The following is a 12,572-nucleotide window of genomic DNA, read 5'->3' as shown; positions in this document are numbered from 1 at the left end:
TTATCTCCATCAACATGTTTTACACACAACACAGGATTATATATATATATATATATATATATATATATATATATATATATATATATATATTGTTATCAAGATACAATCTTCTGTCACATAAACAACTCAAATGTACATCAAAGTAAGAATAAGTAAAACTTAACATTATTGTGAACATTTTTTTTAAAATGAGAAATAACAGGTCATAACACATAAGCTCTTACATTGATCTGCTGAAAACGGAGCTTTATCACACCTTATTACGACACAACACTTTAGGGAAAAATTCAGACAGCTACAGACTTATTTCAACATTTAGTACACTTTTAGTGAGTACTGTTATCAACGTACATATGATTTTCAGTGATAAAATAACAACTCGGTATTAAATTACTTACATTTGAAATCTTAAAAAGAAGCCGTAGTGCACTTGTCATGTCTTTGGTCATTTGATTATTTAGCGATTTCCCACAAATGTTTTTGGGATAATGTCTGGGTGATGACATCACAAATACCCTTATCCCTTAAAGTCTTTGGAAACAACACATTAGGCGAAAAAATATGATTCCGATAACCCGAAAAAGGCCCTGCCTTTTCAAGACATTTGTATAAAAATTCAGAACGAAAAGATAAGAAACCCTTTGTCTTCTTGACCTTCATGTATGTCTGTTTTCTCTCCCTAGCGATGTCTATGCACATTTCATCAAATTATCACAGAAGGGGTATCCTGACTAAGATAGTCTTTGTTTTGTGTCGAAGTAGTATTTTTCAAACATAAATAACATTAAAATCTAAAAAAAATAAGATAAAAGGAATTCCCTACCTACCTACCTACCTTATTCTCTGAGGCAATGTAATTGGAAACACATTATTTTTTTCTTCCCCTTAGTATGTATACATATTTCCTGATTTTAGAGTTATTGGTAATATTCATTTTTACATACATAATTCGAGTGTATTTGTACGCAATTGTGATAATATATACAAATATTGATATATAAAGAACTCTATTTGAATGTTAATTTATGCAAACAGGGTAAGGGTTTGGAGAGGCATTTTGGGAAAAAAATCAAGTGCCAAGATAAAGATAAATTGACAAAATACATTAAATGAATGACAACTTTGTAAAAGTATTAATATTCATAATATCTCTCTAAATATGTACATTATTTTGTAAATTTCTACAAGTTCATTCACCTCTTGAACATAAGAATATTGTTTAGTTGTGGCTCTGAAATGCATATAAATCCTGTCCTTATAGCCTTTAATTGCATAAAATGATGCTGTAAAAATGTGATAAGTAGGACTTGTATTTTCGTTTCAAGTTCATTTACAAACACGCAAAGTGTCATAATACTGAGCATAAGACTTCACAATTTCTACAGGAATACAAAATTAACCGTTATCACGCTTCTATACAGTCAACATGCAGTCCTATGAAGAAGGGCCTCAGCAGCTCCGAATTCATGACTATGTGCAAGTCATGAAATTTAGGACTGTATGCCCCAGCGCCCAAAATGCAGGTCTGCATGCAAGTATGCAATTCAGGACTCCTGTTTGACTGACTTTTTGTTGCATATTTTGCATAAGATATTTTGTGTATGCTGTTTTGTACATTAAAAATAGCACGAATGGCATTGTAGCACAACTGTATTCTTAATTCGTCAATTCAAAAAATGTTTATCCATTTGTCTAACTATCGATGTTATTATCTTTGTAATATATATTATCATTTCACTGTTGGTATTGGCACGGGCTAGTAGCTGGGCATATAAGTGCGGAATGATAATCCAGCCCTGTTGTTACCTTTGCTGTATACCCTAGCATTCGGATGTTGCTATGGACGTGGTTTCACTGTTGATAGTAATATTTGCATACATTAATGGGATGATTATTCACCTACCCATCCATCTCTGCTGTTATTTTCACAATATCATTTGACTGTTGTTAAGAGCGTGACCATGGTTGCTATGACTAATTACGTAAACATATTTTGAATACAGCTGCAGAATAACACCTCCGGAAACATCCCAAAGAAATGTCAGTCCCATTCATCAGGTGAATGGGGCTTATGAGATATAAGGTTTTGACCAAAATTTGTGCACATCATTTGGATATCATTTGCATATCATTGATGGGATCTTCATGTTGTGAATACTTCTCCATCTAAACATCTCCAGATGCTTCCCTACTATATATTTCAGCCCAATCCGCCCTCAGTGTAGTTTTGGATATGAAGAATTTTGACGACAAAGACGCATTTTAAAACTTAATTTGCATACCGTCCATCATTTCATGAACAATTCTTAATTTACACACCCCTAAGAAGAGCGTTCCCACTAAAATTTCAGACCAATCTAGCCAATATTTTTGATTCTACGTTTTTATACCAAACATGACATTTTTAAACTCAAATCACACATCTGCGATGCGATCATTTTGCGTTTACCAATTTCCCATGACTGAAATATTTAACCTTTCTATCTGTTACTGACCAACAGGTTACGACAATTTCTTTTTGGTGGCTACTCAAACAGGTGTTTTAGAAATAGGACTAGATGATTCTATGAAACGATTATAGATATTTAAACTTGGAGGGCCATGGATACATCACAGCAGTGGATTATGATTCTGTGGAAAAGAGAGTAAACTTGGTTGATTTTATGCTTGAGAATATCACCAGATGTTACCTGAATGGTACAGAAATAGAATTAAATTAGTGAAAATTTAGACTGTAATATAATGATTGCTAGGCTGCTTTTCAAAACTATATTTATATGTTATTCAAGATAATTAAGTATCAAGAAAACCCAATGGATGATCTCTCTCTCTCTCCCCCCCCCCCTCTCTCTCTCTCTCTCTCTCTCTCTCTCTCTCTCTCTCTCTCTCTCTCGCGAAAAAGAAGCACACCCTGCATTCACACATAATAAACACACCAAACACTTCCAAACAAAGTTGTGCGTATGGCATATGTTATTTATTACAGTAGGTAAAATATATTTTATAGATACACGAATGAGCTATACTACAGAGCAACGGGCCAGTGTAATTTTATTATTGAGGATAAAAATAGAATAATTTAACCATATCTTTATGATGATTTCATTTGCTGTAACATTAGTTAATTGAAGGAATGTACTTAGTGAACCCAACTCAGAGATGGCATAAAGCTAAAAGCTTTTCGGTGGGATAAATGACAAATTACAAGATAAGATAACTCTCTCTCTCTCTCTCTCTCTCTCTCTCTCTCTCTCTCTCTCTGAGTGAAATTCAAACAATTGGTAAACAACAACAACAACAACAACAACAACAACAACAACAACAACACACACATACTCACATCCCCGCTATATTTGTGGTTTTCCAACGGTCATTATGATAAACATTTCTCAAAAATATATATGAATTCTTACGGTTTCATAATTTAAAATGTCAATAGCACACAATTTATGACACACGTTATCATCATAAAATTCCGTACTGTTTTTTCAATAAAGTAAAGCGTTCTTTGATCACGTCATAGAATTCGTATTCAATTGCTAATCGTGTTTTCATGATTTGAACAACTTCTGCCGATGGTGGCGCTTCAGACTTCTTTAATGCATGCATACCGTCACGGCGTCCTTGTTCGTTGATATCTAATAAGAGTAATGATAGAATGCAGAGTATGCCAATTTAGTGAACACAGAGATTAAAACCATGTCATCCGAAACATTGCAACGTCTGGCTCCAATCAAATTTTACACTCCATCATTGCTACATTAGGGAATGACCACAAATTATTGGGATTGGTGGTTTTTTTGGAAGGGGGGGGGGGTCACCATCTGAGTTGTGGAAAAGGGATCGATGCGTGTGTCACAGTGAGTGTCTATCTATCGGTCTGCTTTCTTTGTGTGTGTGTGTTTGTTCATAAACCCGTGGGTGGAGGGTCTATGGTTTGTTTGAGTGTGTTTATGTGTGTAACATTTTCTTCACAACAGCTGGGCCAATTGAAATGAAACTCAGCACACGTCTTTCTCATGGAAGAAAGGAATTACGGAGTAGGTGTTGGTAGAAATCCAATGAATATTAATTAGGCATTTGCATAATTGACGATTTCATGAATTTGTTAACATCAGTTTAGAATGCATGCTTCAGACATATCAACATTTGATGTATATATCGAAATTAACAAGACTCATCCGACCTGTAAAGCTCATGAATGTTGTTTTCATTTTTTTGTGTCATATGCAAGGAAAATGTAGCAATGATAGTAAAACTATTGTCTGATCAATGTTTGCGCCAGACGACGTGGATAATCTGTTCCAGGTGATGCTATTTTCATTGTAATATAATGAGATTCTTAAGACTGACACAACATGACGAATCGTGGCATAAGGAAATACAAAACAACATTACGTACGTACATTTTAAATGCGTCGGCGCATTATTGAAGTACCGTGGTAACATTCGTTCTAATAATTTCATCGAATTTTCGAGATCTTCTAAAATCCCAATAAAAGTATACTCGTTGAGGGCGTTCTTTACAGCTTGGTCTAATGACCATCTCGTTGGTTCCCTATAATGAAATTCAAGAACATAGAAATCAATTATTTGCTTATCAGCTGCTTTGGTACGTCATACTTTTTGTGATATTAGTAGTGCTTACGGAGTGCATAATTAACATAACTTTTACACATGTATACATACGTTTATACGCATAATGCTAAAACTATGATTCAACTAGTCTTCGTTGGAGTTATATCTCGAGAAGTGTACTGACTTGTTTCAGACAAATATTATGAGCCTTCAGTCAAAACTTATATGAGCCTCGAGATAATACACATGTTTACTGTAATGTATGACCTAGTCTGATAATATAGGATAAACACCTGAACATCGTCTGTCTTAGCTGCAATAATTGTAGCGTTTGTTGTGATTTTGAGAGTATTGCTTCTGTTTTGTGGGTTTTTTTTCGTTCCAATGTTTAACGGGAAGAGAACGCTACAATTCCTGCAAATAGACGAGATCACGCTGAAAGCGTGATTGAACGAGATGTCAGCGTACTACCCGTTTCAAAATGCTGCATTTGCCGATTTTGACGGAAATTGGGGTACTTCTGAACATTTCGTGGGTCTTGAAGGCTCCGTAATTAATGTTGGAAATTTAGGAAATGTAAGGAAATGTCCAATTTTTTGTAATTTAGCAGAAAATTCCGCCCAACTTTGCGTTTCAGATCTGAATCGCTTGTCTAATTGCGTTTACAGTTAAAAGAATTGTAGCGGTTGCTGCCAGTTAAACACTGGAACGAAAAAAAAGCACAAAACAGAAGATAAACCCTCAAAATCACAACAAACTCTACAATCATTGTAGCTACGTCTGCCTGTATTATAGTGCCCTAGCTATTTTGCATACAGGAGATTTTTGCAACAAATATTTCCGCCATTTTTCATCTAAATTTGAAAATGTGGTATGGTGTGCCCCCTTTGTACCAAGTTTGAATGAGTGAATTTGGCCTGTTCATGTCAGAGATACAGGTGCCAATGGACGGACGGATCCCAATGTAGTATACTGTATACCACCGAAGACTTAACCTTTTAACAAATTTCAAGACAAAAAAGTGACGGTATTCGTGATGGCACCAGCAGAGGTTTTCCTGGAAATCGAAAAAAATGGTTGTATATTGCTCTGCTTATTTGACTGATTACTATCAAATACCGTAGAGCTTCTTTACAAGTCTTATATTTCAAAGTCACAGAAGGCGCTATTTTAAACCCCATATTCACAAGCTAGCTGTAAGAAAAGTAATAATAATCTATACAAATGCGCCATCGCAAGGGCCGAGTCAAAAATAAGTGTGACTGGTTTTGTATTAAGGTGAACTGTGTTAACCTACCTACAACGTGGATCCTGTCCGCAAAAGAACGGGATAATGTAGTAAGCTTTCTCTAGTTGACACTCAGTTTTACTGAGTAACACACACTCATCATATGACTGTATAGTAACAAAAGAACATTGAATATGGTGATTAGCTGGTACATGTGAACAAAATCAGAACGGTTTGCTTCCTTGTATGGTACGGTACAGTACGGTACTGTATGGTACGGTCGACTGTCTATCTGTCTGTCTGTCTGTCTGTGCGCGCGTAACTCCATGACTCAGGATTTTAAATGACCTCCACAGAAGTTTTCAAACCATTCTAAACTTCAAAACAGCTCAAATAATACTATGTATGTCTCTCTTTAGTAAGTCAAATGCATATCGAAGATTGGATTATGACGTAATACTTCGAGTACCTGGTGCCTTTCTTCTTCTGTACCCTTGAACTTGGAGACCATGAACTTATTGACCGAGTCACCGAATCGGTTGAAATAATACGAAGAAACGTGACGCTCCAAGGGATCTCGTATTATATTTATGTAAATAGGTTTCCGTTTCGCAAATCTACGATAATAAATGAGAGAGAGATTTTATTTCAATGCAAAGTTTGGTTTAATTGACGGCTCGTGTAGACATGATCGTTTTCTGTTCTTCATACTAATAATTCAACATTTGACACTTGATTTAAATGTTGGAATTCATTTCGAAGGGAATCGACAATTTGAATCAACCTTTTTTATTTTAAAGGTTACATCATGTTCACAAGGTGTCATCGTCGAAAAAGTAACATTATGGCCCAAGACCAACGGGTGCTTACTTTGTAAAATTAAGCCAATGGACGTGCATATCGAAGGCAGCTGGTCGTGGAAGCTGGTAGATTGCGTTTACAGTGGCAGCCTGTTGGAATAAGATCAGAGAGGTGTCTGAAAATTTTGAACGGCATTTTGTTTTCATTGAATATTTTCTATTCGTTGCTTCTACATTGTATGTTGAGTTATCACTGGTTTCAGCATTGGAAGGTAAACTTTACTATGATGTCATTATGTAAATTTACCTGTGATTATCTTCTAAAGCAGTACTCAATCCGCTCTTTAATTTGTTTGTTTGTTTGTTTGTCTGTCTGTCTGTCTGTCTGTCTGCCTGCGTTTGTTTGTCACTGTCTGTCTGCCCGTCTGTTTGGTTTTCATGTAGCTCGATTAATTTCCACTGTACAAATTAAATGCGTAATATAAACCTGTCGTAATAAACATGAAAATAGCGACGGAAGAAGATACCTCGATTGACTAACTATCGTCGCAAACCCACGCGCCTTTTTACGGCCCTTTACATGACGAATACATCATTCCTCTTTGCGTCAGCACGAAATATATGCTATGACCTGTGAGAATGGCAACATGTAATTGTGTGTAAAATATAATATAATATATGATATGACATGACATGACATGACATGACATGGCATGGCATGGCATGGCATGACATGACATGACATGACATGACATGGCATAACATGACATAACATAACATAACATGATATGATATGATATGATATAATATGAGGTGGTATTGACCTGGTCTGCTTCTTTCATACGGAACTTAAAGAACTCCATCGAGTGCTTGTACTCGAAATGATATGTTTTGCCATTGGTTCTAAGAATCCACAGCACAGTTCTACTTCCGCATTTTGGTACACGATTATATACAAGTAACTGTTTATCCACATCTGAAGGCTGAAAGACATAACACCGTGGTTAAAATAAACAGAGTAACGGCATATCAAATGTCATATTTAGTTGCTATTATAATATTAAATACAGTAAACATAAATTTGGTGTTGCATTTGTCATTGACTAATTGGTTACCAGGAGCGAAAATGAATGAACCACAACTTGTAATGTTCAACTTTTTTCATTTTGAAAACATGATATTATCTATAAGCATATCATATCTAGCACATTTATTAATTTTTGACCACGTATTAATGGTATATCAAATGTCTTTTTATTTTGTTCTGATGAAAGCATCCCTCTAGTGCCCATCTTGGGTAAATGTTTATACTCAGAATGAGGCTCTGGGAGTAACTCTAGACAGACTAGGTCAGTAACATCTCAACTCAACATACCACAGTAATTACAGCACGGCCTCGATTATTTCCACTCTCCTTTCCAATTAAACCCAGTGCGGTATCTTTCATTGGATTGTGTCCTTTGAACAAAACAAAATAAAGTCGACGATTTTGACACAACATATTATACTGTGCCAGTAATGGAACGCATCTCTTGTAGACTTTCTACGGCAAATATAGGTTTTGTTGCCACTCGAAAGCCAGGCAATTATCACGTACAATTTGTCCATCCTGATTTTAATACATGTTTTCGAATATAATTAACGTAATTACGTCCAAGTAATTGCTTGTCATATTATTATTAGGGTCTATAATCACTACTCTTTACATCGGATAATAATATTCGCCATGTTTTCCCAATTTTCCTGTACAAGTATGCCATGTTATAACACTATGTAATAGTAGTTTCATCGTGGAAGCAGTAGGATTCATACACGAGTATTCTTCTTCCACTTTCGAAATGTTTCGAACAAATCACTTCCCCCTTCTTCAGTGTCTATTAATCTGGTTGACGGAATATAATGATCCAATTTTGCTGGAGGTGTTGAGAATATCAGAGGTTTGTAAAGGTTCACTACAATATATATGCAAATGCTGGTACATGGTGTGAATACCATGTCATTACTAAAATGACACACAGGTTTCCCATACTTCTGAAATATTGGTCACGTGATGTGAGTCACCGAATCAAACTATGCATAAACGAATAAAATATTTAGATACAGAAATACTGAAAAGGCGTGTAACTTATATATACATCCCGCTATGACTTGTCGGTGAACACCCATTTCAATAAATATATGCAAATACTTTCCCTTTATATAGTTTCCTAGTTGCCCTGCTCATCCCCTGTGTTCAAGGAAATTGACAACATTTTAAAAAAAGGTAGTAAAGTATCAACTAAATACTGCTATGAGCGTTACAAATACTGTTGATCAACTCACCTCCAACAGCTGTTTCATTCACAATATTGTTCACTGATTTTATCGCATTGTTTACATTCCTTTGTGGTTTCCCCAAGACTTTATGTAGGTCAACATGCTGACTGGTAAATTTTCTTGTAGTAAAACCCTGCTGGTTGTCAATATTCCGTCGAGAGTACAGGCGAATAAGTAGGCCAGTCAGGAGGCACAGAATTAGCAGGCCACATGTTCGTCGCTTCATCAACGACCGTGCCATATCACAGCTGTGGTCCCAGATCCACGACAAAAGATGCTAGTGCATTCGATTCCACTTGAACTTGTTCAGTATTGATGCAGCAATGTTGATCTTGTCTATTAACACACACTCACGTGATGACGAATTGAACTGACAGCCATGAGCTTACAACTGAAGTTGATTACGAAGCTTATTACGTCATTGTGTTGATAGTGTCGTTTCCCGTTTAACAACACGGCGACGAGTATAATATCATACTGGTTGGCTGAAATACCTGTCGAGAACAAAAGTAGTGCAGACTCGTGATAATAATAGTAATAATTATAATAACAATGCAAGTTTATATAGCGCTTTCCTACACTTACCCCTAGCACGGACCTGTAGCGGTACAACGGCCTTTGTTTTCTCCCTCAATTTGCGGAGCATACAAACAATTGATGTCTGCTTTGCAAGTGCATAGAATTAAAACAATTACATTGCAACCGTTATTCTATCACAGTATCAGGTCCATATATATACATGTATAAGTGTATAAATACACACACAGTTTGGTTGACTGGTGCACAATCAGTCATTTGCATATTCAAAGAGGAAAGGTGTTTTTTTTTGCATTTTGTATTTGTTTGCATTAGTAAACAATGAACATTTGATTTGGCTATTGAAATATTTTAAATTATGAGTCGAAAATGAGAACGGATTTTAAATAAAAGACAACAACAGCAACGCTGAATAATGAAATCATTGCGTCATCAAAGTCCGTCCGCAGTAGACGGATCGAACGTAGCATTCGTTTCCAATTTACCGTTCCAAAGTAACTATATATTGTACTGTCCAAACTGTTCGTTGCAATGAATGGTGACGTCAGAAACTGGGAACAATCATCACAAAAAACGGGTCATGATCTTTCACGCTATAATTAAATTGCCAATGCAATTTGCTGCCCTTTGAAATTTGACAATACTAAAGAAAACTGAGAATATCGAATATCAAAGTGAGGTTGCCTGTCAGCACACAGACCACTATATATTAAACACAACTACAAACTCGTACTATTCTCTATGTAATAAGGGGTCAAAGGTTAAAGCAATCTTTCCGTAGAACCTTCCCTCAAGCCAAAGGTTATAGTAGTAAATCTGCATGTAAAACAGTTGAAATACAGGCAAACAGTTTAAGAGAGACAAAACAACAAAATAGTTCATATTTTAGTAACGAAGAAACTATGTCATCATGGCATATTCATGGCAAGGTTTAACTGAATAATAAATGTGAGGTCTACCAGCCACGTCTGCCAGTTGCTAGATATAGTTTAACTTAGTAATGAAAATCCTTACTTACAGAGTCAACTAACTCTTAGAAATGAATCTCAAATTTTCGATAAATTTCATTAATAAAATATGAACGCAGAGTCCAGGAGCATTCATTCTTGCATAATTTAACTTTAGATTTTGGTCTTTAGAATAACATACATGTAAATGTATTTCAAAAGAAATAAAATAATCACCACAGATAACACAGCTGCAGACAGGATTATGGTATAGAGTACATGTAACAACACTTTCTGAGCTGGAATAACAACCGAGCATAGATAAACGATAAGCAATTCTGGCTGGTAAACCATTAACTTCGAGATAACATTCCCAAACATTTCGCGTGTGACGACTGAAGTAGGGTTGCTCTTTAAATGCCCTCGGAAAACCATCTGGAGTTCGTGTTATGGGTTCACTCTAAGAATCTACTGCGTCTCTAATCCGTAGTGTACGTTTTTACGGTCTGGTAGAGACGTCCGAGTGATCGGCGTGATTGTAATCTGACCTTCTCAATTGATCTCAGACAACCCCTTGCATTTCTTTGAAGTGTACGCGTAGATGGTCCATTTACCAATTGTAACAGACTTTTGTTCAAAATGACTATGGGCTTTTCATCAGCGACCAGTAGGAATGTTGTTGTAATTTTCTGCTTTTTTATAAACTGTCATGGCTCAATACTCGAAGGACATGACTATATTTCGTTCACTTCATTGAGAATTTTGATGAACAACCAGAGTTTGCAAAGGGAGTCAAGACAATGTCATTTCCTGAGCCTATTTCTGTTCTGGTCGCAGCTAGAACTTCTTGCAATTATCAATGGCGGCTTACAGACTATATAGTATGGTATACTATCTACTACACACTACTGTGTGATTGTTTGAACAGAGTGCCAAATATCGAGATCCGTTTATGACGGAACGTCTGGACTATTTTATAAATATTGGCACTCAGGAAGTTAAAAATCATTAACCTAGGGTGACATTTGACCTTATTGCTATTTTAATATGTGATTAATGGTGTACAGTCCTTAAAAGTAATGGTTACTGACCAAGTGTTCTCGTTCAGCTAGAGCGATTTTCACTTTGTCATTATATCTGATCAGAACTATAGTACATGACTTGTGTAATTTACTGATTACGCTCTCCAAGTAGGTCATTGGGAAAATAAGGCCCCTGCTTTCAAATCGTCCATTTGCTTGCACCTCCCTGCCCTTTTAGATCGTTATGTGTAAGCTCAATCTCTCCACTGTCTATAGTTCACTGAGACGTCATAGCAAATTTGAACACTGATTTCGTGCGTACTTTTGTATATCTATTTTTACATGAAACCCAAGGAGGTAGACTTGTTTGAAATGTTTACTTTGCACCTTTCTTGATCCTTAAGCGCATCAATGAGTACGTCTACGTAAAGGCCCCGAAGCGCTGATAAATATGAACAGATAATTCAGCTATACGCACACGATGTTAAGTTCAACTCCGCGGTGAACTCTTGAATCAATATGACCTGTTTTCAAATCTTACCTCGATCAATGTACAAAATTGGTAAACTGAAGCACTCGAAAACAACGCCACGAGTCAGCGGACGTGCTTCTCTCGATACAGTGTTGGGTTTTGCCAGCGAGAAACAGCATCAGTTTATGAATGGCAAGAATTGGGTGTATCTTGACATCATACCGCGCATGACACCCAGCTGACTACGAACCCGTAATTAGAGTGTTTATGTCGTAAGCAAAGGTCTGTGTCAAAACTCACCTTAACTGAACTTCCATTTGAGTTACACCGTGTGGAGCTGTTGTCATTTGTACACTACTCCTCGGCCGTGACCTTTAATCTTTCGAGAATGCGATTGGGGGCGCCATTGGCGTGTATCACTAATTTGTATCCATTGGCAGAACGTATACTACACATGTATGCACTATGTCAAACTTGAAAGTTAGCACGTTGTCTGTGCTGTGAATACTGTCTTTTTTGCCAGTTGTTCTAAGGCCACGGTACCTGAGATCCCGGTACCTGGAGACCCCTGTACCTGAGTTTATGGCTTTTTAACACACTCACTTACGTAACGTCGATCTCCTGCACTGCACTAATTAAAAGAGGAAACAACATTAAATCTCCTAAACAAAA

The 12,572-nt window shown here is 36.4% G+C and overlaps 1 protein-coding gene across 1 annotated transcript; it reads right to left on the bottom strand.

The window, feature by feature from the left end:
• Nucleotides 1-3,323: 3,323 nt before the first annotated feature.
• On the bottom strand, nt 3,324-12,260 carry LOC144441434 (uronyl 2-sulfotransferase-like). The gene is made up of 9 exons (XM_078131003.1): nt 12,201-12,260; nt 8,929-9,416; nt 7,982-8,064; nt 7,431-7,589; nt 6,677-6,756; nt 6,276-6,423; nt 5,876-5,973; nt 4,407-4,558; nt 3,324-3,638 (listed from the first exon to the last, which is right to left on the bottom strand). The coding sequence occupies exons 2-9, from the start codon at nt 9,161-9,163 to the stop codon at nt 3,466-3,468; spliced, it is 1,128 nt and encodes a 375-aa protein (XP_077987129.1). The 5' UTR covers nt 9,164-9,416; nt 12,201-12,260; the 3' UTR covers nt 3,324-3,465.
• Between the last annotated feature and the right edge of the window lie 312 nt (nt 12,261-12,572).

This window comes from Glandiceps talaboti, chromosome 10 (genome assembly GCF_964340395.1).
Source record: "Glandiceps talaboti chromosome 10, keGlaTala1.1, whole genome shotgun sequence".
In the NCBI taxonomy this organism is placed as follows: Eukaryota; Metazoa; Hemichordata; class Enteropneusta; family Spengelidae; genus Glandiceps; species Glandiceps talaboti.
Note: the sequence above shows the minus strand (reverse complement) of the source record. Positions and strands in the feature narration are given on the sequence as shown.